Source organism: Anser anser (genome assembly GCF_964211835.1).
Source record: "Anser anser genome assembly, chromosome: 9".
Classification (NCBI taxonomy): domain Eukaryota; kingdom Metazoa; phylum Chordata; class Aves; order Anseriformes; family Anatidae; genus Anser; species Anser anser.
The window spans coordinates 24,945,500-24,972,961 of NC_139729.1; the positions used below are offsets into that span (position 1 = coordinate 24,945,500).

The 27,462-nt window shown below is 40.9% G+C and overlaps 1 protein-coding gene and 1 long non-coding RNA gene across 2 annotated transcripts; one reads left to right on the forward strand and one right to left on the reverse strand.

Annotated features, from left to right (window-relative positions):
- Positions 1-1,714: 1,714 nt before the first annotated feature.
- WDR49 (WD repeat domain 49) lies at positions 1,715-24,811 on the forward strand (the record flags this gene model as incomplete). The annotated part of the gene is given in 7 exon segments (XM_083848105.1): positions 1,715-1,735; positions 1,737-1,792; positions 7,304-7,407; positions 7,410-7,456; positions 23,578-23,584; positions 24,677-24,750; positions 24,752-24,811. Coding segments are annotated over 7 exon segments (369 nt in total), but the record flags the coding sequence as incomplete, so codon positions are not given.
- On the reverse strand, positions 15,921-21,220 carry LOC310904003. Its single transcript, XR_014587976.1, has 3 exons — positions 20,045-21,220; positions 18,678-18,875; positions 15,921-17,194 (listed from the first exon to the last, which is right to left on the reverse strand). It is a non-coding gene; the product is annotated as an uncharacterized lncRNA (long non-coding RNA).
- Positions 24,812-27,462: the final 2,651 nt, after the last annotated feature.

The window sequence follows — 27,462 nt, forward strand, 5'->3', positions numbered from 1 at the left end:
TTACAGGTGAGACATGAGGACAGCATGTGCTTGTCTTCACTTGGTAACAGCTGTGTGCTAACACTTGAATTTACTGCTTCTGCAAAAGGCTGGATGCATAAACACAGACCCAGACCATCAAGACTGCATCAAGGCTTCTCTGTTACTTACTGCAAGTGAAGCCTAAGCAGGAGATGGGTGCCAAAACATCGCTGAGGGTTTCAGCTGCAGAGGAGAGCTCAGTGCCTGCAGAGGCTGTTCGGGACCGAAAAGGCTCCTCGAGTGTTTGCTGCTGTGGGGCTGTAGGCGGTCGTGCTGTGTGTGCCCCTGTCCTGGCTCCCAGGTATGTGTATCCTCTAGGCCCCTGCAGCCACAGGCCTGTGCTGTGACCTGCCTTCCTGAATTGCCAGCAGCTAAAAACTTGTCAGGCCCCAGAGTGGAGGCACCAAGAATTTACAGTGACGCAGGGGAAGCTGTTTGATGACTTCTCTGTCTGATCTTGATGACTTCTGGAGTTGAATTTCTGATGGCGTGGGCATCTTGGCAGCTCTACTTCTATTCTCTGCCTCCTTTGGCCTTGTGCGGGACGAGCCCAGTGTGCTGGGCTCTCGATACACTGGAGCTGCAGGTTTCCAAGAGTGCCACAGAGAGTAGGCCTGTAATCCGTAACAGTTACAGCCATATGCTTAATAAAAACCCTTCACAACACACCAAGTAAATAGTGGTTTAGGAATTACCTATTCATTTATGTGCACAGTAGACCATGATATTTCCATCTAAGCTGTCGGTCTTTTGCAGCAGGCCCTGTGTGATTCCTCAGAAGATTTTTTTATTGTATCGCTTCTTAACCTGCATTATTGGCTGCAGAGCTCATGTTTAATATTTCCAGATCTTTGGAGACCCCTGCAAAACATAGCCTGAAAATGCAGTTTCAAGTTGTTTAAAGTTTTCTCTGTTAACTCTGCCTCTAATTGTTTTCTGCATGCCAGAGCAGGAGATTTGTAGAAATAACGATTTTGCTTCCTCTCACTTGCCTGATTATAAAACAAATGTTTCAATGCAGATGCATCAAGTGAGAAAGGCACGAACTGTGGAAAAGAAAATAAGCGTGATTCATTAGCTGAGACATTGCCTTGTACTGAGATCAGGAGCAGGTCTGATTACAAACGTGCCCTTTACCTACTGTGTGACCTTGGATAAATCACCTATTTGCTTTTTGTCCACCCTTTGAACATGCAGTATATAAGCCTGTCTAGTCAGACTGTGTCTCAAGAACAGACAACTGCAAGGGCTAACTGGGCTCATGGAGTTGATTCCCTTGCAATTGCAGGCAGCTGGGCAACAGGAGTTCTGTTGTAAGTGTCCCCTCTGCTCTGCTGCATTTATCCTAGCAGAGACCTCTCTGCTGCTCCATATGGCAAATGTAAAATCTTCTGTAAAAGCATGTGAAAGCCACAAAATATAACGTGCAAGAGTAGGAACGCGATATCGCTGGAATATAGTTTGTATTCATACAATGAATAATAAATAGTACAACAAGGCCCTGGCTATTGATATAAAACAAATAATAATAGAAAATGGTCGTTGACAACTCTTTACAAAGCAAACCAAAATGTATTTAGTGGTAAATGAGGAAAATAATAAGCAAGGCAGACCTTCTGCCGAGCAAGACATTCATTTCTGCATCCCATTCTCAAGCAAAAACTGGAGATAATTGGTGATTTCTCTATTATGTTCACAGGTGTTGAGGATCTGGGGGCATTCAGCATCAGCTGTGCATCCAGAAGATTGCTGGCTTGTTCCCAGAGATCTGAAATCCCATTCTTCTCTCTCTTTTAATGAAGCTCGGAGGTACCCCTTTATCTCATTTGATAATTGACTGATGTTACTGAAAAGGAGCAGGAAGCTAGTAGAAGGGTCAGAGGCAGCAAGAAAGTTGTTAATTGTGTGCTGGGTGACTTAGCTGTGAAGTAAGTAAAGGAAGAAAGCGAACCAACCTTTCTGCATTTCTTTGATTAAAAAGCTTGAAAGTGTGTCCTTAGAAGAGATTTCCAGAAGTTCAGAGGGATGGAAAGAAACAACCCTTTACTTCAGAAAGGAAGTTATCTCATACTGACGAAGCCTAATTGTGGTGCTTTTTGACACTCCCTGGAGGGGAATATGGGTAGTTTGCTTCTCCTGAATTTGAGTTGAACTGGTGCACTAGCTGAAGTCCTTCAGCCTTTCCCATCTGAACACGGCTTAGTTTGTGATAAGGGTTCAGTGTTACAAAGAGATACAAAATCTTCACGTGTCCTGTGCTTCAGTGAAACACCGATAACAGAAACAAACCCCCTGATGTGAGATGTTCTAGGGTTATCTCTGAGGAAAGCTGCTCTTCATGTGACTGCCAATTGCAAATGAACTTGGTTATAAAATTCGTCTTTATTGCCACCTTTCTATATCCCTGAGGTTAATTCTGAAATATGCATGAAATATAATTAGTGCAGATCCATTTCTGCCAGCACGTTTTACATAAGTGGCTCCCAGTGGCAGACCTGGATGTATTCATAATAAAATGATTCAGTTAAATGTAATACCACTTGGTATGCAGCATGAGTGTTGTTTGTCTTCACAGTACTTTAATGATGCACTGCAGTCTTTGGTATCGAAGCACTACCTGCATCTCAATGAAGAGCCATGGTTGCTATACAGGGGAACGCCTCCAATAACATTTTCTTGAGCTCAGCCAAAACAGCATTCTTTATCTCCTGTTTGAGATGCAAACTTTGGAGCATATTGTGTACTGATATGGGGTATCGTGACTTTTGTCATCACTTTGTTTGATGCAAATGAATGTTTATAGCATGGCAGCAGTGCTACAATCTGATTTTAAAAACGGGGGGAAAAATATATTTTTTTTTAAAAAAAAGAAAGAAGGAAAAGAAAAGCACGCAGTGATCTAGTTTGCTGTTGCGGCTGTCTGTGTCCACCTGTCTGAAAGTACTCAGATACTCAGAATCCTTTCCCTCTGGACAGGGTATTTGCAGGTTAAAGGAACAAGTGTTTCTTAAAAATCTCACTTGGAGATTATTTTAAACTGTTTATGAGAAGTTACTTGGCTGCTTCATTAATGGGGACACTAATGTAGTCTCTTCCTAGAAGCCCGTGTGGTTAGCAATTATCCCTTTGCAATTTCTCATTGTCCATCGCTCAGTGCTAAAACAGCTCTTGGAATCATTGGAGCTTGTGCTGGGAAATCGTAGTCTGAATTGTCTTTCCGCAACAACTTTGGTGCACTTGAAATCTATCATCATCAATTGCTGTTTGTGTTTGGATCAGGCTCGGAAGGCGAGCTCGCTTGAGAGTTTTTTCCTGTCTTCGGAAGCTGCATCAAAATGTCACTTGCCAGCACGTAAGCAGAAAATTGTTTGTCTTCAGCTCAGTATAGATGCATCATGCCACAACAAAAAACAATTTTGCAAGGTTAGAGCCAAAAGAACCAATAACAACATTCTGCAACATCTTATACCATATGGACGAAGTCAGTGTCTGATCTGATAAGGAGGACGTACAGAGCTTGGTCGTGATGCTGCGGTAAATGTGCCGCTGAAGGGAACAGCTTTAGCCATGGTAGGTAAGCCGAGCCCTATGCAATAGCTGGGGAAGTTACCCAAAAAGTGTCTTTAGCATTGGTATCCTGCCCGGTTTTCAACTATGTTGGATTTTTCCTGTACAAGTCCTCTTCTGTTTATAATTAACCAAGGGTTCTTCCTTCACTGCCGTGTTGCCATAAAACACTGGTATGTATTCATTGTAGCAGCAGCAAAACTCCTCTGGGCAATGGACAAATTCCTATATGTTTTCTATGAAAGACTTCAAAAGAAATTAGGATTGGGAATGCGAAGTATAAAATTAATTTTATTATTAGTAAAATTTCCTTAGAGTAACATTGTTCTCAATGTACATATGTTTTCAGTTTAGCTGTTGGAAGTTGAAGGCTCTGTGAGCCACAAAATCAGAATCACAAAGAATGGATGACTAATTCCTGTAAGAGAGAATCATCAGTGGATGCTTTTTTTGCAGGGACAAAACCATCTATAAGCCTTTTTTGGTAGTGGTATTCAAAAGTTTGACGTACGTCTGAATTTGGATAATTAATTTATTCTGGGGTAACACTGAAAAGATAAATACCCAAAGTATAGGCAGTGATTTATGATACAACCTCCTGTTGAGAAGGTAATACCAACCTTTTCAATTTAAAAGTTGAAAAAATCCCTATCTAAAGTGATGAAAAATGGTTGTTACTGTTTTTTGTTAGAAAACTTTTCCCTTGCTGCATAACATTTACCCATCCCTCTTTTATTTCTGCATACGTTTGACATAACTACTAGAGACATTCAGAGGAACAAGCTAAGACGCTGCTGCATGATGATCTGGGAATTGATGCTTAAATACCTCAGCTTCTGGCTGCAATGAGAATCATGGATTTGACAGGAAATGTTGCATTTGTTGTCCGTTTTTCTGAAATTAAACATTTCTTCAAGAAAGCTTGTAATAAAATATTACCTGTGTGAGGGAGAACAGAATCATCTCAGAAAAGCGTAAAACACAAGTCTGGTAGCCTGTTTAGATGAATCAGGCTCTTCCATAGAGCTAATGTCTCACACCTGTAAATGCAAGTAATCTAGATTGATTTTCCTCAGCTGATGAGGGTAGCTAGTATTTAGACTCAAACCTAATATCTTGCCCTGCGGCTGTTGTTTGCTATTGCTAAATAGAACCTGTGAAACTTGCATTTGCTGAGTTTTACACCTGTCTTCGCTTACACTGGTGTAGGGGCCTTGGATACCCTCTGTGCTGTGTTGTATCTTCCCTCTGTTGTCTTCATACAATTATAGATGCCGATTTTCTTGAACTGAGCAGTGCCTGGGAGGACCCAGGAGTACACCTGCTGGGAGTGCCCTGTTCAGGATCACCCACTGGTAGGTGCAGGACCACAGTTACGTGGGGACAGTCCCACCAGTCTCCACACCTGGGTGACCTGCTCCGTTTCCACTGGCATGCATCGCAAAAACAGAGCGGTGTCATTAGAATATTACATCTGCCTGATATAAAGAGAAGATTTAACCGTGGAGCTAGGCACTGAAAATTGTTTGCAATTAGCAGTAAATGTGTTAATAAAAACACCTATTAGAAATATGTTAAAAAGGAGGAAAAAATCCTCCTATAACCTCTCACCCAGAAAAATGCTCTTTGCAAAAGCTAGGAAATGAGCCATGGAATTTAATGTTAAATTCAAAACCACCTTCACCATCCTGAGTGGTGATCATATCCCAAACTGCTCCCCCAGTGAGCGGGGGTGAGCTTGCAGAGGCTCCTTCACAGCAGGAGCCAGGCGGCTGACCTTGGTGTGCGATGCTTGTGAGGCCAAGTAAATCTTGAATTTTTCTGCTTTTGTAATCTAGTCTCCCAAGAGCAATGAAGACACTTCAGTGCCGAGCTTCTAGGTACTGTCAGGAGCTTTACCTGTAACTGCATGGTCCTAAACTAATTTCCTCTCCTTTCTGGCTTTCATATTAGGGCACAACCACATTTTCTGGGTCTGCTATGCAATTTATCTGACAATCTCAATGTAGTCAGCAACAGAGCTTATGTTTCTTGGTATTTATTCTTTGTTTTAATCACAAGATATGACTTTCTGCCTCTCAGTCCTTGTTTAAGTCACTGCGGTGAGTTAATCACAACCCTGAGCGTGTCGGTCCCAGGCCACAGAAGAGCAGAGGGGTCCCAAGAGGCAGCCCGGGGCCATTAGAAGTGGTTCTAACATTAAAAACTTCTGGTAATGGAAGTTCTGTTCATTCCTCAAGTGATTTATTCCAGACTTACTTTCTCCTTAATGTTAAAAAGTTTTTTCTGAAGTCTAACTACATTTTCCTTCCTGCAATTTAAGGTCCCTACTGCCTGCCTTATCCTCCCATAGTCATGGACAACAGATTATTCCCTTCTTTCAGTGCAAGAGCCTTTAGTAACTGAAGATGATTATCATATATTTCTTTGGTCTCCTTGATGCTAAAATAATCCTATACTTTGCCTTATTTATTTCCTCGATCCATGTCCTTTTTGGACCTCTCTCCAGCACTGGACGTAGTGTTGCCCTGGAAGCCTCCCCAGTTCTTCACAAGTCTTGCAGGTATGTGAGCATATCTGTCATAACCAATGCGTTCTGTATGAAAATGGTCATGATTTCTAATTCATTCCCTAATGCCAGGTCGGGAGTACCCCCACATCCACATCACCAATCCTTTCCATCATCCAGGTAGTAGATGAAATGAGTGAAGGGAGCCAGACCTCTGCCCACCTTCAGACCTGCAATGCCGTAACGCCCTCCCACTTCGAAAATAAATCCCAACAATTATCCCCCTGCTTTGCCTCTGTCCTGTAATAGTTTCTTCTTGACAACTAATTAGGAGAATGTCTAGCTAAAATCAAGATATATTCTTTCTGTTATGCTGCCGTGAAAGAAAAAGAGAAATGCTTTGTTCTTGATGAGTGAATGACGGCCCCTGCTCGCCTCTGTTACCCTCTGCTGCTTACCAGTAGTATGATCATTTAATTCCTGATTTTAATTCCTGATTTCTTTCAGCATTACACAAGTGATGCTGTCTTGTTCTTGTTTTCTCATCTCTTTTCCCCCTTTCCTTCTCTTATAGCAGACAGAGAGAACAGCTGCCTTTTCAATTTCCTGATACCGTGATGTCCATTTACAGCACATGGTAGCAGGGGTTTGTCCTCTCTGAGCAGGTTAATGTCCACTGGCCAAAACAGAGAAAAGAAACGATCAGTGTATTTTATGTAAACTTTCTCCTAACTTGTAAATCTGATCTGACTGATGAATTCTAAATCTGGGCTGCTGTCTTCTCAGTCCCCTTGAATTTCATGGTCCAGATGCTGGTAATTCATTGCTCAAGGTGTCGGTTAGCCAGGAGAAAGAAAAAAGGTCTGTCTAACCACCACACACCTTGTGCTAGACGTGTCTCCCAAACTGTGGGTGCTGTGTGGCTGCTGTTTGTGGGGATGCCTTGTTTCACGCCTGCTGATGACTCCAAAGGAGCCAGTCAGCTGTCTTTCTGTGAGCCGTAATAGTGTGGGATCAGGCATCTTTTAATGAATCGAAAAGGAAAAAGAAATAAAATAAATCAATGCCAACTGCTCTGCAATTTGCATTTCAGATGTTAGTAATTCTGCAAGTTCGGAGCAAATATGTACGAGATTATTGTAATGAAGGCATATATAGCGAGACTTAATTCTTCATCACAGTTTCTGTTTTCCCCTACGTAATTAGCTCAAGCACAGCATCCGCTGCTGTCTTCCCGGTGACTGGCAGTGGGCAGAAAATCCAACAGTTTACCAGTTGTCATGGCAATGCTGAGTTTTCTCGCACTATGGCCCTGATGCAAGTGAGATGAGGCTTTTAATTGGGAGCACAAATGGAAGCGTAAGGGTGTAGTAAAGCCCATCCTTCTCCTTTAACCTGTCAAGGAATTGGCTTCTCTTGCAGTTTTACTCATCCTGATACAGAATGTCAGAACAATAGCAGATTTTTCCACTGCCTTGAAAAGAAAGATGATGAATTCTTAGTGCTGTTGGAAAGTTTAGTTTGGTGTCATTGTTCTTCTAAGACCCTAGATAAACACAGAAACCATGGCACATAATCCTTGCTCCAAGGAATGTGCAACACACAGTAGAAATCCCATTTTTCTTACTCAAGTATTTGCAGTCAGCAAAAAAAAAAAAAAAGGCTGTATCAGAAACCATGCAGGGATTTGACCTCGATGCTTCTGGCTTCCCTTTAGTGCAGCTCTCCAGCAGTCCCTATAATATGCCATTGCCCTCTGTAGTACGAGGCTCTTAAAAACCGAAGCAGGATGTCTCATTGGAGTAGTCATCACTTAGAGCGATGTGTCACCAACTGGTTAACGGGGCTACAACTACAAGATAAATATTTTGAAAAGGGAGCTAGGCCGGTAAAGATAATGTGCTAATTTCTACACTGCCAGTGTCTGTTCAACTGCTGTGTCAAAAGGTATTAAAAATTCAACAGGTCTGTAATGTTCTCAAATGTTTGGCCATGTTGCAAGCCACCTCATGAGCTAGGGAGACTTTAGTCTTGGACCCGAGTGTACATGCTGCAGGCGAAAATACATTTTGCAAAGAACTGGCCAGGATGTAGCACTGCTAATTTTTAACCCGAAGGCACACCCAACTCTAACTTACTGACCAAAGTCACCTCTTCAGAGGGGGCCAGCTCTGACACATCCCATTTCGGTTACTAGTTTTGTAATAGAAAAACATCATATATCAGGAGATGGTAGCAGAAAATCCGTATGCAGGGAGTTCACAGTGCTAAAGAACAGAGGGCAGTAGTGGAAAGTGTGCCAGCTGAATAAAATCAGTGCAGAAATTCAGCAGCTGCTGGCCAAGGAATCATTCTGATGGTTCCCAACACAGTGCTTGCTTGCTAGACCGTGCTGTTGCTTAACCTTTCTACTAGGGTTTAGATAGTCACTAGATTTGTCTCCAAACACTGTCTATCTGGCTTATTCTGGGGATTAACCCAAATTAGATGGACTTGAAAGTCAGCCACAAACTCAGTGAAAGAGTGGTGCACGTCCTGTAGCTATAGGAAATATGGCAGCCTAAGTCAAACATACTTGTTCATAAATTTCTGGTATGTCATAGGCAAAATAAAACAAACAACCAAACAAAAAAAAACACCTGTATATAATGACAAACTCTTTTTATTACTATGTTCTGCTTTGACTCAGTGTTGTAACCTAAGGCCAAGCTTATGCCCTTTTGCCTTTCCCTATTATCCACAATGCTGAGGTTGATGTGCAATAAACTCTTGGCTTTGCCTAAGAAGAAATGCTCTCAGAGGAACGTTACTTCAAAGTAACTTCACCCTAATAATAATAATAATATGCATTTCCTGGAAAGGAAGCTTCTCTTAATGTTACACGAGGACTTGTCTAACTACAAATATTCTGACACTTTAGTGGGATTTAGTGACCGAAACGCTATACACAACTCCGGATACGATACAATTACATCGCGATATCTTACCTCTTTATGGGAAGAGATTGAGCTATACTTGCAGGAATGTAATAGGAAGATTAGGTCTCCATTGTCTTCTTTAGTGACTTTTTTAAAAATAGCAAAACAAAACCATGGCCCTATTTTAAATAGGTAATGATAAGAAAAAAGCAGGTGCAATGGTGGTGTTCTTCAAAGAATAACCTAAGCAAAGTTCACCTTTCAAGAACAGAGTTTGAAATTAGTGTCTTGAAGCTGAGGCCAAATGTTTCCAGCAGGAATATTATAGCAAGGGAATTCCTTGTTTCAGTTTTTCTGTCTTGTAAATAAAAGTGGAAGATGAAGCCTCCCTGAATCTCGCTTACATAAAATAAATGTACGCAACACCTTTGAAATAGATTTCTGCCATTTAATATGCATAGCTGGAATAGCAAGAGATGAAATACATTCCAGCTTTAATGGCAAACACATCTTATTTGAAATTATTGTCAGTATAAATTGTTGCTACATGAATTATATTGCTTTTAAAATAAGATGTACTACCAATATTTCCCCAAACCGCATCTTTTGAAAAGCTATTCTAATTACTAGAAGCCAGAGAGTAAATTAACAAATATCTGGCTAAGAAAAGCACACACATATATGTGTGGCAACATACAAACCCTGCTTTATTGGTGTTTAGAATGATGTTGGGCTAGTGTAGGAAGAACTGAGTTACAGATAAATAAGAAATCATTGCATACAAGGTGCGCATGCTGGAGCATAGCTGAGCATTGATCTAGGAGGGCGCGTATCGATGGCCTGAATTTTCTTGGGCTCAGTGGAGATCGGTATGTATTTCTGAAGTCCTTTGAGCTATGATAGAGGGAACGGGGAGGCCTTGGCCCTCCAAAAGGGTCATGTGTGTCCATCGGTGCTCCTGCTTTTGTGGCAGGCTCCTAACTTAATAGTATACCATCAGTTGATGTTTTATATTGCGCACCGAGCCGGCAGTATGCTGCAATCCCAGGTGAACAGTGTGCCCAGCCAGAACAAGGTATGCAACGCATGCTGAATCTCTTATATCCCAGTACATTAATTTAACTGCACATGGAATAGCTGCTTCCACATAAAAGCAATGTCTGCCATATTCTGAAGGTGTCAGAATTGCTGAATATGTATAGGATTACCTGAAAAAAACAGAGGAGTTTCCTTCAAAGCACTAAATTGTACAAATACAACCATGGGTATTTGGATAAATTTTTTGGATAAAATTGTCTAACTACCATATCATTGGCTCATCTCCTGCCTCTGATGTGCAGTGCTGTTACTGTCTTAATGACCTGCAACATGTAATTTAAATTTTGTCTGGTTAAACTGCCCATGCTGTCAGTACTGCTTTCTTCTGTGTCTTGATGGATAAAAGTCCACAGAGTGAGGTAGCTGTAGGATGTGACATAGTAATTTCCACAACCTATTTTTTTTTTTGCTCATATAATTTTTTTTCCATTTAATCCTTTTGTTTTCCATGCATCATCTTTAATTTATAACAAATGAGACATCAGATGCATTCCTTCATTGCCTTATTGATTCTGAAATTACTAGAGCATTTTTCTGCTTTGCCTATACTAGGAAGTTATTATCATTTTTTTCTTAATTAGAAGTTTGATTTCATTGTTGGCATAAACAGTGCTGGAAAGGACAGAGGAGTTGTTGCCTCTCAGGTCCTGGTACTAAAGAGGCTGATATTGGTTGCAGGTTGTGACAGGTACATATATGTCATAAGAAAAAGTAGGAAAAGATATGTTCTTGAAATGTATTGTTTGCTTCATTTTTTAAAGATAAAATCTATCAAAGTCTAATTTTCTCAAAGCTTAGTAACTCACTGGTTGGTTGGCAACTTGGTTCAGGAAGAAGATTTAGGTCTGGCTGCACATCACTGGGGAGAGAATATTGCTTGCAAAGTTGTAGCCCAGTTGAGGAAATGACTTCCCATATCTCTTACAAACTACGGCACCAGTTCTGCACCGATGAATCTCGAATCCTGTTTCAAGCCAGGGGTCAGTCCACATTCAGGCTACTGTAAGATTTGTGTTTACAGTTTAGGATTGCCCCAATATTGACTTTCTGAGGCTTTGTTTTCTCTGCTTTGTAGTAGAGGAGAAAGTGCACTTTACCGTTGTTCAGGATCATCAAAGAATGGAAACAATAAATACATGTGAAAGCACTTTTTTATTTTTTTATAACATATTATGAAAAAGTAAAACATAATTTGCTAGCGTTTCATTTGTAAACTTAGAAACTAAAAAAATACAGATGTTGTACTTAAAAAAGATGACTTACAGAGCACTGGGAGATGAGGAATAAAAAGGGTTACATGGCTTTTGTGTTTTTGTTGTTGTTGATGATGTTTTTTGAAGCTTTCAGTACAAATATTGTCTTTCTGTGCCTTTTAGGATATAAAATGAGCAAGCAAAATCCTCAGTTTTGGCCACAAACACATTTAATACAATGTACTGGAAATGGGGAAAAATGCCTTTTACTCTCAATAGTACCTCCCCATAGGTACACACACCATAGGTACCAAGACAGTTGTCTGGTTTCTCTGATAGTACCTTTGCCACGTCCATTTTTCTACGATCTTGCTATTTTGACCCCTTGGGGGAGGTATACTTTTTGCTATCATCTGGTTCAGCTTGACGCCTTCTAATCAATAGGGATATAGAAATGTGAAGAATGTAATCAATGAAGTGTTTAGCTGAAATTTCCTTGTCTTTCATAAAATCCTGTGTAAGTACGGACATCTGCTTAAGCACTGTTCATTGGAAAAGCGTTGACACCGCTTCTTCGGGTGGTCGGGTCTGCACACCCGTGGGGTGGATCTGAATGTCACTTGAGGTTGGGATGTCACTGGGCTTTGTAGGTAACGTGTTATGACGTATTCACGATTAATACCGATACGTCTGCTGAGAAGAACATGCATCGTGTTGGGTCACTACAGCTGCACGACATGCAATGCTCGATGTCAGTGGAGAAGCAGCCTCTGGGGCGGCTACTGACTCCTTTGATTCATCAGCAGGCAGCGTTTTATGGCATTTCAGTTCAAAATTCAGATCAGCCTATTAGAAATAATCATCCTGTTAGAGTCACCACTGATAAAGCACTTCTCTGAAGCAGTAAGGTGTGACTAGATTAATTTGCTTCTGACTGGCTTATTTGCGCATCTTTTATGAGGCTAATTACAGTCTTCCACCTGAACAACAAACGCGAAGCGATTTTCTGTCTGAGCTGAGGGAGGGAAAGGAGGGGGCTCGGTATCACATCCGTGCTGCATCTGACTGCCAGGTGCTGCTGATACAGGTAGCAGGACGGTTACTGCCCGCAGATCCTCCTGAGCCTGCCATCAGCAGCACAGGGGCTGCCTGCAGCCCTGCACGGCAGGAGCGCGGCGCTGGCTCGTGGCCGGGCCACACGACTTACCAGACACCACCACGTCGTCCTGTAGCTATTATATCGAGTTTGGGCACTGTGGACGAATATTTTTGTCTTCTTATGTAGGCATTGTTTTTTCCCAAAGCGTGCACGTACGTGTGTGATTTACGGTGCGGTGACTGAAAGGGCATCACACAGGCTTCAGGATAACGTTTGCTGTGTAGCACATTATGCACAAAAGTACAGCGTGTACCCAAAAATAAAATAAATGAAGGATTTCATAGTGCTATATGTAATCTTTATTCCTTATTGGTTTCGTTTGGAATCTGTACGTTTTAGCTGCTTAAATAATTTATTGGCTTAGTTGGCATGTGTTCCTTAGCAGCTTGTTGTAGCAGAGAGAGCAGGTAGAGCATTCAAGCTTTTAATTTGGATGTTTTATGATATTGAAGATCGCAAGTTCAATCTTTGCTGGTAGAATCAGCAGTTACCCAGGCACTGAGAGAAGACAGGAGCCTCAGCTCTCACTGATTTTGAGGAGGCAGGACTGAAAGCCCCTGGGAACGTGCCGTGTTTCTGGCCTCAGAGGGTTGGTGAGAAATGCTTCCCCCCCTCCTTGCTTCTTCCATCCACCTGCCACAAAGACTGAAGGAATCAGTCCAGGCAGGAAACCAGTTCAAAGCCATCAGGCAGCCAGCATTTCTGAGGTGCTCCCAGATGGAAACCTCGTAATGCAGGGCTTCACGTTCATGCCACAACTCCGCGTTCTCCTTCGATCACACACACTTGTCGTCTTGTGAGATAAGAACCTGAAACAAAACCTCCTCCCGTCCAAGGATAGGGGAAAAGCAGCAGGGAGTAGGAGCTGGGAGGGATACACAGAACGGCATCGTTCCCTTTAGGTCCCCTTTCTCACTTTAGAAAACCTTTATCGATATTCCAGTACTCTGATCTTTATAAAGAGCCCTTTGCTCTGTTTCTTTTGCAGTGACCAGTGTTGCACGCGTATAAGAATGCAAATTCCCTTCGTCTTTTAAAGGTGAACTTTCATACAGCACATCCATATACGAATTTTGGTAAGAAATCTTTTTCGTGCTATAAGTTTGGCATGCAATTGGCAGATATATTGAAAATTAGCGTTGTTTAGACCAGGGAGCTATGGTGGAGAAGTTGGTCGGAACAGCAATATGGAAAACGCCTGCCTTCAACTTTGCTTCAATCCTCCAAAGCCTCTGCGATCCAAACCAGCAGAAAAAGCAACTTATCGAAGTGATTTTGTTGAGAACTGGAGGTGACAAGCTATATTCTCCTGTGCATATAGTATCCTGGGTGCTACTAAATTACTGATAATTGAGTGCAGACTTGGGGGGATTATTTACAACGCTGTCCTGTCAGAATGACAAAAAGCAGCCTTGAGGTGCTGCTCACTTTATTCACCTCCTCACTCTCGATATATTCTCAAGGCTATTGCTTCTGTCTACTGTCACAGACCTACATCAGCATTTTCATATCATCACCTCCAGCGAGGAGCATTCCCTTAATTTCTGCCTTGTTTAGTCCTAGACTATAAATAACACTAACTGCTCATGAAGCTGAGCCTTGCAGAGCCCTACCCTGGAGACTGCTCAAAACCTGAAAATTTCATTGGTTTGACAGTCTTTCCAGACTAACACCTAATATATAATAATCCTCATGCCAGCTGGAAATCCATAATTACGGCCCATACTCAACTGTAGCACAGTAGAGGAGAAATAACGTGGAGTACTCCACTGAATGAAGTGTATTGAGAGTATTTGTCAAGCCATTTTCTCTGTAAGGTTCTTATTTTGGCTCCCTCTCCCCTGACTCCCCAGTGAGTATGATGGGAAAATAAATACGGATATTTATGTCCATTTCCAGGAATGCGGTTGTCTCCGCGCACACAGCACCCAGGAGGGCTGTAAGGAATAAATTAGTGATCTGCTGTGTGCGTACGCCGGCTATGATACATCTCTGTTGGACTGCTTCTACAGAGCTAAATATTTTAGATGAGGAAGACTTATAGCGCTGTGAATGTCCCCGACATGCCAAAGGAATGATATTATTCAGCTTTTAGGGCTCTAGCCTTCAGCCTGGTGCTGTTATCCCGGGTAAATCAGCGTGGGGTTGTTGGGGTGAAACACCAGTGCTGGCTGGGCTCGTGCTTGGGCTGCTCAGAGAACGCGGCCACCGCTGGTCCTGTGGTCCCACAGCCACCCTCCACAAGTCACCGTCCAGCCCTCAGGTGCCAGAAATTCGCCACCTCTGCCCATCTAAAAGGAGCGGGGGCAATTTGTGTTAGCTGAGGATCTGGCCCCGTAATTAGGTACCGCTTTTTCCTTTCAGACAGCTGCTGGTGTGTAGACAACTCATTGATGTAGTGGCTGGGATGTGCAAATGAGGCAGAGGCTGTGTTTTGTGCTCATTAAAGAAGGCACTAATAATCTCGTATGGCCACCATCTGCCACCTTGTTTGTTGAGTTTGATCGTTAGTCAGTGAATGGTTCTGCTGAAATTCAGTGATTAAACTCCAGGATATGATTCTCTTTATTGTGATGAAAGATGGCAGAATTTAGCTCATTATTATAAAATTGTACAAACGTGAAAGTTCTCCTAAAAGGAGATTCAGATTCGTAAAGCAGGTAAGTGCAAGAACGGAAAAATTAGCTGTGAGTTTTTGGAAAGCCTATTTACAAACCAGAAGCTCCCTGCAAATACCTGGGAATGTCTCTTGTAGGTGCCCGATCGCTAAACCAGCATTGTGGCTCCGCTTAAGACCGTCTGCTGGAAGGCACACCGTGCCTGCAGGTGATTTTAATGACTGACACCGATTTCAACAAGATATTATGAGCCTTTTCTTTCTAGACAGTAGAAGGAATATTTCGTTGACAGGTGTTTTAAAGTATTTTCTGTACACTGGCTTGGCTCAATTTGTCTATAATGAATGAAATGAATTTTCGGGAAAAGGGGATTATTAATGGTTCTAATTTATTAAGCATGCAGTGATCTTTAATTTTCTCCTCCTACAAAGAAAGGTTCACTTAGAGACCTTGAGATTTTTAATTGCGTGTTGGAATTTTTTTTTTAAACAACAAAGCATTAACTCTTGTTATAGACCCATTTCTCTTTTTACGTGAAATGATTTGACCATAACTGATACTGACGGGGAATATAAACACTCTAAACAAAGTCTGGCAACAAACAGAATCGTAATAAGTACTGATTTATAGCCCATGAAAATGCTCTAAAGTCAGGGAGGTTGCGTACGATATAGATGATGGCACATTTTGTTTTTGTGTTTGTATCTTCAGCTGTTTTCTGTCTTGAGAATGTAAAACACATTCCCTGTTGCTTTGACTGGGCACTCTTTGAATCTGCATTGTATGTCGACAAAAGGAACTGAAAAGCTCTGGATTTATTTATTATGATTGAAGAAATCTCTTCAAAGGACTATTGATTTTTTTTCCCCGCATCTATAAAGTATATTTGTTTTCACTGTTATTTTCACTCTTATAAAGAAAACTGTTTACACAGATTTAGTTTGGATCACAGTACCCATGAATAGAAAATAAAGGTTAAATTTCTGAAAGAACATTTTTTGTCCTATAACTCTTCTGTATCTTGCATCGCTCTGGGAAATGAATGCTTCTAGCAACTAACTTGCAATATATACTCATGTGGATGGAATTTATTTGCAGATTTATCCCATTCAATATTTAAAAAGTGGCTGGAACAAGGAGTTCATGCACAGCAGAGACTACTGCTTCAATGTGGAGTTGCCCAGCCTGCCCATTTGGCCCCACTTGTGTTTTAGGAGGAGCAAATTTTGTTTCCCATGGCAGCCCTGGCTTTGCAGTACCCTGGGGAGGCAGCTGACGGCAGGGTGGGATGCTGGTGCTACAGCTGGATCCTCACCACACCACCGATAAAGTGAATCAGTACTTCCTAAGAGGAGAGCTGGTAGGGCAGGTGAAAGTACAGAATATACAGGTAGACTTCAAGAAATCAGTCAACTCTTTCTTTTTGTTCTCTAATTTGATAGGAAAAGTGAATAGCAATTTGGTTTTTTCTTGTGGTTTTAATTTTTTTCTAATGCTTCAAACTGCAGGTCCAAGCCACTGCGCAAAGTCTACAGGAGCCCTTTATTGACTCCTGAGTTCATCCAGGCAGCTAAAGAAAAACTATTTCCCCCTCCCTGCTGACCATAAAAAGGGATTAGCAGAAGGAGACTTTTCCTTATCAGTCCTCCGGGGCCAGGATTACAAGCAGTAAGCAATGACCCTTTGCAAGCTTTCAGACTCCTAGTGTCTGTATTTGGATGCCCGGAAATTTTCTTTTTGGGCCAGGACTGATGTCTGGGTCCCAGTGAGACGGTGCCAGTCACGTCCCCTGCCCGGGGTGTCCCAGGCACCCCGGTTCTGCCTTTCCCCAGAGCCCTGCGTGCAGAGGGACCTCTCTGCACCCGTTCTCTCTGCACCCGCAGCGCTGCTTCTAGCAACGTGGGGAGCACTTGCACGCATCAACATAATTTTTAACAGCAAAGATATGGCCTGGTTGCTTCCCATCTCCTTAACAAGTGACTTCCTTACTTCTTCACAGCCGTTTCTGTGTTACCGGGGAAGTGTTCGGGGTCTCTCTGTTCCGCTGCACTAGCACTTTCTGTGGAAGGGTGGAATATTTTAGGAACGACTTTCCCCTCCTTAGACAGTGCCTGCGTAAAAATATGAAATACATAAAGCGAAAAAGCAGCAGCTGTGGCATGGTAGTTATTCTCACTTTTAAAACAACACTTTTTAAGAACTGCCAAGGTAGAAATAAATACTATAGCTCCGTGGGTGCCTCAGGGGAGAGATGTGCTTGCTTTCTTTGTCTTTTTTTCTTTCGGGAAAATGGTGACAACTGATATATTTATCTTTATATAGAGGAGAGTCTGCCTATTTTATCTGAAGACTATAAGAAATTATTCAAGCTTCAAGCAACTCTGTGCGCAATGCTTTCAGAAGAAAATCAGCAAATTGAAAATATTATTGTCTTCTAAAAGAAGGATGTTACCAAAAAATGTACAAGTAAAAAGGTAGAAGAGGATGAAGATACAGAGAAAAAACACTTTTTCTTGACAACAAATCTCCTGATTTTGGTGTGGAGGATGAAGAGTGTTTTTTTCTTGTATCTTACAAAATGTGGGGTTTTGCAGTGGTACGCTTTAACCCATTATGTCAAAACTGGATAAAAAGCCAAAAAATATGGGACTCTTCAGGTTCAATTTTTTGGAGCATATTGGAAGCCTTCCATATTTTATGCTAAAGAGTTCAAACTGGAGACAATTTGAGCTATTTGTTTGTTAACCTAATAACGTTTAATTTTTAAGTAAATTGGTGTACTTTCTCAAACTTTTTCATGCTTGACTTTTTTCCTCATCCTCCAGTAAGCAACACGATTCAGGCCAAGTGCAAAGAGCAAATGGAGGTTCCCAGCATCGCCTCCACGTCAGGTGCCGAGAGCTTCTTGTCTACGTGCTAGAAAATGTCTCCTTCAAATGGAACGGGAACGATACAACTTGCTAATAGAGAGTATTGCTAATATAATATATTGCTTTATTAGTATGTTTATGGACTCCTTCTCAAAAATAATGTGTGGTTTGTTAAAAGCTATTATGAAAGATAATGCTTTGACCTGCTGACAACATGATGTATTAATCTTTATCACTTTGGTATGCTCTTAAGTGTCTCATTCCTACTTTCTATAGCATGGGCTGTACAGAATACAGAGTAGAATGTAATTGTACCAAAATAGTTTCTTGTATGAAACTTTCTGAACATAAAATCTTGAAACACAGTATTAAAATAATTCTTGGATAACATTCATACATTTAATCTTAGCGATACTTGTTGCTTTGAATAATCTAACCAAAATAAATTAAAATTGAAGCTGTTTTTTGTTGTTTTTGGAGTCATTTCTATAAGGGTTAAAGTATTTGTTAAAGATGGAGCAGCAGATAAAGAACACCAGTATTAGAGTGAAAAACACTATTAATATACTATTTTCAATACACACTATTAAAATCTAGACTTAAATTTCAGAGCATTCCCCTGTATTTCGCTTCATAAAGCAGTTACAAATCAGACCCGAACTGAGCCCAACACGTGTCACTTCTAATATTTTTATAGGAAAACAGCAAATTGCTAAATAGATACCATTTTGTGAGCAGAGCACACGTGTGTCTCAGTCACGGAGAGAACCATCCAGCAAAACCTTTGTGCTCGTCAGGTCGCAGGGTCTGCATTTTTCTGAGGAATTGCGATTTTTTGCCGATTCCCAAGTGCTGCCTCTGACACGGCGCGGTGCCAGCCCCTTCTTCCACTTCACAGCAAAGCAGGTGCCTTGGAAGGCCTCTTTAGGGAGGAAAGGCAGAGGGCTTTGGTGTGAGTCTTATAAGCGTCTAAAGATAAATCGAGCTAGTTGTTCCACTTCTGCAACGTTTTTACAAGCACATGAAGAAGAAGCTGGCTTTTGGGTGTTCTGGTAAATATTTTACTAGAAAGTGGCCTTGTGAGGGATTCTCTCTTTCGCTAGAGCCAGATTCCTCAGAAATAGTGCTTTTAGTAAAAACTGCTTTGGGATCACATCAGCATGTCCTAGTTTCCAGTCCTTCAGTGAGGCGTTTCTTGGAGTATGGACTTTTTCTGGAGACATTTATGGTAATGTATAAACCTCTAAACTGGTTTACTAACTTCTACATAATTAACATTTCATTAAAAAAAGATGATTGGGAGCCTTATATAAGTCGAATTTCTGGTTCACTTGCTAAACATTTAGCTTATATCTGCGCATGAGGGGGTCATTTCACAAATGATTTGCAAAGGGCTGCTGGCCTGATCTCAAGCCCTCCCAAATTGCAAAGATCCTTTCTAGTGCACTTAAAGGGCTTTTCATCTGACCATAAATCGCTACAGCTACTTCTGTTGCTTCTGCTGATTGAAAGGGAAGCTGCAGACTTGCAGATACATTTGTGCGCTGTATCACTCCATCGTACAGCAGCAGCTATTTCTGCAAGGGGTAGCCACCTCAGGGTAACGACAGAGCACAAGCAACCCTTTGGATTTTGTATTTAGCCAGAGAGTGGTTCATTTTGTGGGAAAAATTGGGAGTAAAAAAAACTTTCCACCTCAAAAGAACATGAAGTTCTGATGTGGTAAACAACTATTTTGACATAATTTCCCCTAGCTACCTGCATATCTAAACACAGAATATTCTGGGCTTACTTTAAGTTTTTCTTCTCAGACCAAATAAAAATAAAAACCAAAGGTAAAGCCAAAAGAATAAGAGCTTTCCTACTGAAGGGTAGTTTCAAAGCTCTTTCTTCGGTTATGTTATAGAAGGTATCTGCCTAAAAGCAGCGTCCTTGTGGCTGGGTTTAGAGCTTACTGCTTGGCTGGCAGGCAGTAAAACTTACTCTGCAATCTGCCCTAGAGCTCTGTTTCATGCCATATGTACATATACATAAAAAATGCCCCCCCCCCCCCCCAAAAAAAAAATCTTTTTATATACTGATTAATCTCACCTTTCTGTAGCTAAGGGGACGATGGAAGACAACAGCACACACAACATCAAAATGTAGATGTTGGCAGGCAAATGGTAGGTAGCTGCTCCTCAGATCAATACTTATAGATTCCTCCTGTGAGCCTGACCTTGAGGGAGATGCTTGTGTTTGGCTTGCCCTGGTCGGGGATTCCTTGAGTGATGTGACTTGTGGCTTGTATAGATTTATTTCAGCTGTGCCTCAGGCATTTTTTTTTCTTTTTTTTTTTTTTTGCTTTCAGTGTGGGCCCAAACTGATTCCCAACCGACTCTTAGGATTGTTGTTTCAAATGGCACCTAAATATTTATTTTCCTTACTCAACAAAAGAAGCACAACACCTGAAGTTTCTTTATGCAGTTGTTTTCATAACACACCACAGTAATTACCACTATTAGTTATCTTCAAGAGGCCGGCCCAATTTCCTACATGTACCTGTTTCAGAGTATCTGGGTTCATCTCATTTAGGAGGGACCCTCTCTATGCCAGGTAGACTTTTGGCTTTTTAACTGAAGTGCAATCTGTTTTTAGGAAACAAGGGCATTTTTTCCCCCTAAAAGATGTTGAAGAATTGACTATTTCTCAGGGACTAAAAAATTATCATGGTTTTATCCTACACATCTGTTAAGAGGTTCTGAACGCTTTTTGCCTTTAACTATGTTGTCTGCCTGGTAGAATAATATTATGAAGATTAGACGAGAAAAGTTAACTCATCATAGAAGCACAATTGTATTTAGTTTTTTAGTAAACCTGGAGTTTTAAGGTGTGTTTAGGGCCTTGAACATTGGAGCCCTCGAGGAGACTGATGGAGCAAACAAGTCTGACTTTGTTCTTCTCCCTGAAAAACACTTTAGGGAAAAGATAGAGGAGAGGTGCTCTGAAAACCCGAGTCTTCCCAGCCTATTGGAAAATAAGTAGACCTTCATTATATTCTCATTACTCCATCTCTCAGCACAGAAAGGCAAAAAATAAAGGTCACTAGCTTTTACCATCTGTGCTAAAATGAGATGAAGGTAATAGAGGACTCCAAGATTTATTGCTTAGCTGCTGATCTGAGGCTTCAAGTAAGTAATAAGACGTATAATCCTATCTCAACAACTTCTTACTTCATATGGGCATGTTCCATACCCCACTGAATTTGATTGGAAAATCAGAATTTCTTTCATCAGGCGCTGGATTAGGCTTTACAAGTTAATTGAAAAAATTAGTCTGAAATCCTGACTTCAGAATTTAGGACAGAAGAATAGAAGAATTGTAATTCACAAGCAGATTTTTAAAGAATGCATCTAAGAGTATGAGAGACAAATGGTATTTGTATATAGTACCGGATGATTTCTGCTGAAGTATGATGTCTAAGATGATAGACTTCCCTCAGTCCATTTGGGGAAAATAACCTTCATTCAACTGTCAAAAAACTGAAGATAGGAGAATGATAGCTGGGCAAGAGGCTGTTTCAGCAATCTTGAGAAATAATTCTCGCTGTAGTGTAGTTACAGCTGAAACCCAGCATCTTGGGACAATTCCTCTTTTCACTGACCAGTGCTGAATGTGTAAGCAACTGATGATGGCTTAATTGGCTTGTTAAAGAGAAAATTTTAATGGAATGGAACAAAGTTGGAAACGATTCAAAAGTAAATATAGCACTAAAAGGGAGGGGGTAAGACAATTACTTCTGTGCTCGGTCTTTACCTAGCACCTTCAGACAAATACATTACGACATTCTGCTATGTGCATTCCTATTTAACAAGCAAAGTCCCAAAGAAATGTCAATGATATCCATCTCAAAATAGATATTTGCTATCTAGGTGTTATCTTGGTTCAGAGAAACATTGCTACTGTTCAAGTCTAAGTGGCTCTCGGCAAGGTTTGTAGAATGCTTAATTTGATTCATTAAAGTAGCTGATTTGTGCATTCATTAGTGTCTTTGCATCCTTGATGAGACGTTCTGATGGCTTTGCAAGTTGTTTTGCAGTCTCTCCCTATTCTTTACGAAACCTCCTACTAAAACATAATTGCTAACAATCTGACTATGTTATGAAGAATATACAACACTTTGAACCATGCACCTTATAACAGCCAATGGATAATGGCTTATAGATACAAATATCAGCTATTTGAAGGTCAGTATTTGGTGCTCTTCTGTGAGATACTATCTGCTTTTGGAGAGATAGATAGCAAAGGTCAATTGCTAAGTTCATGAAAAGAAATGAGGTGAAAGAACCTGATTGTTAGACATTTTGCAGCTGAGTCAGCAAGGTCAAAGGTACAATCTTTAAATACTTTGAAACTCAATTGTCATACAAGCTTTTTTTTTTTTTTTTTTTAAACAACCAAGTGCCCACTTTCATAGGAGCAAGAGATTTTATTTCTCAGCAAGGATTTAATTAGCACTCTCCTTGCTGAGAGCACCTCTCCCTCCCCACCTCTCCTTGCCTCTCCTGTGAAAGGCAAGGTATAAAACACTGTGCCTGTAATGTTTCCTAACTTTCCCATTATTTTAGCTCTAACTATCCAAAACTCCTTCTCTTCCAGCAAAAAAAGAATAGGTCTTACAATTCCACATTACTGTGAGTTGCTCAAAATGAGAGGTAAGTGAGAGATAATGCCATAAAAATAGTGTGGGCAGTGCGATATTAATAGCAAAACAAGAATGAGGTGTTAATTGCTATGTGTGAATATCGCCAGCATTACCAAACTAAATAAGCACATGGGCTAGTAAATCTGCATTTTATTTCTAAGCGGATTTGGCTTCTCAGTGACTACTGTAGAGAGGAAACAGCTAGCATACAGACTTTTGGTACAGACCTCTGTCATGTTGCTCCAGTGTGTCACAGCATAGTTTGAATAGTTTTGCAGCTCACTTTAATGACAATTCATGGTCAAAAGTGTTCACATTTAATTGCATGTTTAAATTGCTTTCTTGTGCGTGAAATACACAAATTCAGTATTAAACCCTGGTAATGTATTAAGTAGCTGGTTTTTGGTTGTTGATGTTGCTTTTTTTTTTTTTTTTGAGTTTAACGTACATTTTAATTAACTGGAGCCAGAGATGCAGTTTACACCTTTAAAATTCTAATCCTTTAAATCACTGAGAGTTTCATCCTAAGCTTACTGAAATCAATAGATAAACTCCTGTCGCTTCCCCAAGAGCTAAGCACCTGCAATTATAGCTGTAAGGTGAGATTCCACAGTTTGACAAAAACTTGCCTTGAATTTTTTGCTCCTTGGTTTCCTACTCTGCATGAAGGATATACTTTCCTGCCTACGCAGTAATGAGCAGGGCTCAGGGAGTATTGTGTACCTTTGATTTTTTTTTTCCTTTTTTTCCTTTTTTTTTTTTTTTTTTTTAATGGTCTCCACGCAGCTAACAGTCATTTGGGAATAAAACTCAGCCTTTGCACACTGGCCTCATAGCTTGTTAGGTGTAAGTAAACTTTCAGGTTAAATGGCTGCAACAAGTTTGATCTCTGCAGCTCATCTATGTTCTGATGGGCTAATGCTCATCATTTTCTTAACAGGAGACACGTATGTAATTCCTAACAAGTTAATTCCTCAGACTTCCAGACTGCACTACTCAAATGAGATACCATCAGCTGTCATAGTAACAGCTCATGACTATCATTTAATTCTTATTCATAAGCTAGGCTGACTTTAGTGGGAGGGATATGTGTGCATAAGAAAGAGCCTTGTCCTTAATCCAGGACTGTAGGAATCCCTGAAGATCAGCCTGCTGTATGCATGTAAATAAACTGTTGCAGGGTAAACCTGCTCAGTCATGCAGACGTTCAATGAACAGTTTTAATGCTCTTGTTTCAACAGAGGATTATTCGATATTTTATGAGTCCTTAGTGGCAGGAATGAAGCTATAATAAATGTAAAACATGGGGGAATCGCTGCCTGTGTGAGGAAGTAAAAAGTGAAGTTGTCTCCAGGTTGGGAGGGTGTTGGTATGAGCAACGTGTGCAGGGAGGCTGGGAGGCCTCTCCCTTTGATCGCTTCAGGATCTCTGGCTGAATTTTAATACACAGATTGAAGTGGGGAAGAAATAAATCATAATAAGCAAGTAGAAGAGCACCCGTGAAGCCACTTCTTCCGGGGATTTCTCCCTTGTGATTGTCTGGGCCTGAGTCCAGTGCCCTGCGAGGTGCTGGCTCGGCCTGAGGGCTCTGCAGGGCCCGGGGCATCCCTAGAGCAGCGTCCTCCTCCCCTGCTCCCTGACAGGCACAAAGTTACCTTGCTCTGCTTCTCCAGGGGAAAGCCTTTCCCTCTTCCACCCTGGCTATTTTCCCGTTCTGTAGGAATTAAGTTCTCCCCAAGATCTTAGCTCTTTCGTCAGATTTATTAGGCCTGGCCTGAACTCAAGTGCAGAGGAGAGCCAGACACAGCGCAGTCCTCAGGACTGCCCAAGCCTTGTTTCCCCAATGGGAGAAAACTACCAAAAAGCTAAACTTGCCAGCAGAACTGGAAGCAGAAAATTCGCTGTTCTCTGAATTATAGTGCTTCAGGTCTGCTTCTTTTATTTCTTCCTCTTCCCACAGCCTGGTTTTCACAGTGCATCTCAACAAATGCACAACCGATTTTGATGTGGAGTTCAGACTTGTTTTGTTGCCTTGAAAGTTGCATTTGATGAGAAGAGCCTGTTCCCAAAAGAAATTCATGATCATGAACAAAAGGCAAGGCAACTCTGTGAGTGAATGTGCAGTTGATGGCAAGATAAAAAGAAATAAGCAAGCAAAGCTGGAAGAAAAATAAACCTTCTCTTACAAAGGGAGGTGTGTATAAAGAATGCCACATACAGAGCGAAATTGCCTTTGCTACATGCTGTTATTACTTTTTACAGTGCAGTCCCTTTTTTCTTAGGGGCAACATTTCCAGCCATTACTAGGGACCTCAGCCTTAGGCATCTCTTAGGTCTGAACTGGGACCCCATCTCTCTGGCTTCTGTGTGCTTTATCGAAGTAATTGAGATCAATGAAGTTATTTTTATGCTTTTTTTGTCTGTTTTGGATCATTTTTTCTGTCTGAAGTCCAGATGAAGGTATTTGGATGTCCTTGGAGTGCTTTAAAACTGAGTGCAACAGAATCCAGATTTGATTTAGACCAAATTGTTTGGGTCCAGTACAGTTTTGGTATTTATGTACCCCTGTCCAACTGCAAGGGTTCTGTAAGAGGTTTCTGTTCTGACCTTAAAAAGAGAAATGAAAGAGTGAGGCCCCAGAAGAATCTTGTGTTTACAAGGATTTTCTTGCTAAGCAGGTGCTGTCCTCAAGGTTTGAAAGTCATTAATTGAGATTAAATAAGTACTGACCCAAACTTTATCTCCTACTTCTAAGCAGACATTCCTTTGTATGTGTGAAGGCATATGCACATGACAATTAGCAGCTGAACTGGATGCTTGATTGGATTAGGTGGTGTCAAAACATCAAGCATGGCTCTTTTCCCCTTGCATTAAAAAATGGAAAAATATTTTGTATTTCTTCTGGATATGAAGGCATCAATATTCTGACACTGTTTTTTCTCCAGTCTCCTTTTTGAATCTGAAGGCCAAGAAATCTCTGTAGACAACCAAATTTCCTACATTTTCTATCTTAATACCTGTTCTGGATAAATGTGGGGAAAGTACTTGACTATTCAAATGCTTGGCTAAATTGAGGGAACTGTTTTAAGAGGTGCTTTTTCTCTAAACTCAAACCCTAATTCTTTCTCCGCCAGGAGATTTGCTGTTCACTGCAGAGCAAGGTCGGATTATAGGAAGAAAACAAGTAGCTGGTTTTCAACGTCAGCTGCAGCTTCTGGTCAGGAAATCCTGCAGCATATGCTTGTGTGTTTGTCCTTATCATTTCTACTGGAAATTTTTTTCCACTAGAAAATGGACCTTATTCAAACCAATTTACATATCTTACTGAAATATTGTTAATATTTTGGCTTAACCTGAAGTTTAAGTTAATCTGCAAAATATCCTGTTGATGAATAATTTGCATGTGCATTTTTCCAGACCAAATCCTGCAAAGATTTAAGACACAGGTTGCACTGAATTCAGAAGGACTATACAGATTTAGATAGGTTTAAAGAAAATACCTCAAGTGTATAGTGGTTTACAACATCATTTTTTTCCCAGTATTGTGTAAACTTCAAAGTAAATAAAATCTCCTCCTACAAGAACGCAGTCATATGGTAACGTGATACTAGTTAATATCAAATATATGCCCGTTAACTCAGAGCCATTTTAGCACCTAGTGACATGGGTATAAAAATCAGTGGACAGCTTCATGAAGTAAACCATGCTGAGGAAAGTCAAGTAATTAAACCAAAGGCTTGAATATAAGAATTTCAAAGTTTTTTTTTTTTTTTTTTTTTTCCCCCCCAGAACAGTATCAGATCTCATGCCTGTGATTTTTCTTATAATTTCCTAGCATTCTCCTGTAATGTTGCTTTAAAGGCTTCAGGACCTCAATTACACAGATACTAGATGCTTGATGCTTTCTAAGCCGTGAAAAATTATCCCTGCTATGAGAAACTCTAATTCTAAGGTAGATAATTAACGTAATCAAATGCCAGAGTGAAATAAAACAAGCAGTTTGCACACATACAGAAGTGCTTAGGTGGATTTGTAAATGGTATGGCAAAGATCAACAGGATCTTAAATGCAGGGTAGGAGCAGATAGGTTTTGGCTGACTGCCGCATGGTTAAAGGGTGTGAAGAGGTGCGGAGGATTGTTACGAAGGGCGACAGAAAGATGTATCTGCACGCACGGCAGGAGCAAAGGGTGCTTTCCCTTTTGACTGCCTGATGCTCACACAAAACATTTTCCTTTTCGTATCAGTTAAACTTAATTTCAAACCTGAGGAGTTTCAAGCAGAGGCCAATTTTTAAAAATTGATCTGCTGTAGCGATGCCCTTTCTTGCCTCCCAGAAATGGCAAGCAATTGTTGCTCATCTGCCCCCTGATCGGAGTTATGCAGGTCTGAGGTGCAAATGGGCGACAGTTCTGCTGTACCTGTGGCTTAGGCTTGATTATGTCTGTCCTCTGGGCTTGAAATAAAATGTTTAAACTCTTGAACAAAGAAGGTTCCTGCCTTCCCACAACATCTACTTTTAGTCCTAGGAGATCACAATATGGTGGGCTTTCAACTAGCAGCACCTTTACCTACAGAAAGGCCTGCTTGGTCGTTCTCAGAAAGTTCTAAAAACTTTCTTATGGTACTCTCTTCCTTTAAATCTTGAGCGAGCTTGAATTTAACAAAGGTGGAGTGACAAAGAATGTTTGTAAAATGTGGTGTAAGGACCACACGGACACCACGATTTCTTTTAGGAATTTAGGAATTCTTCTTTATTGATGACAATAACTTCAACTCCTTTATTGAGGACAGGCTCCCTTCTTATACCATTAGCTCTACAGCAG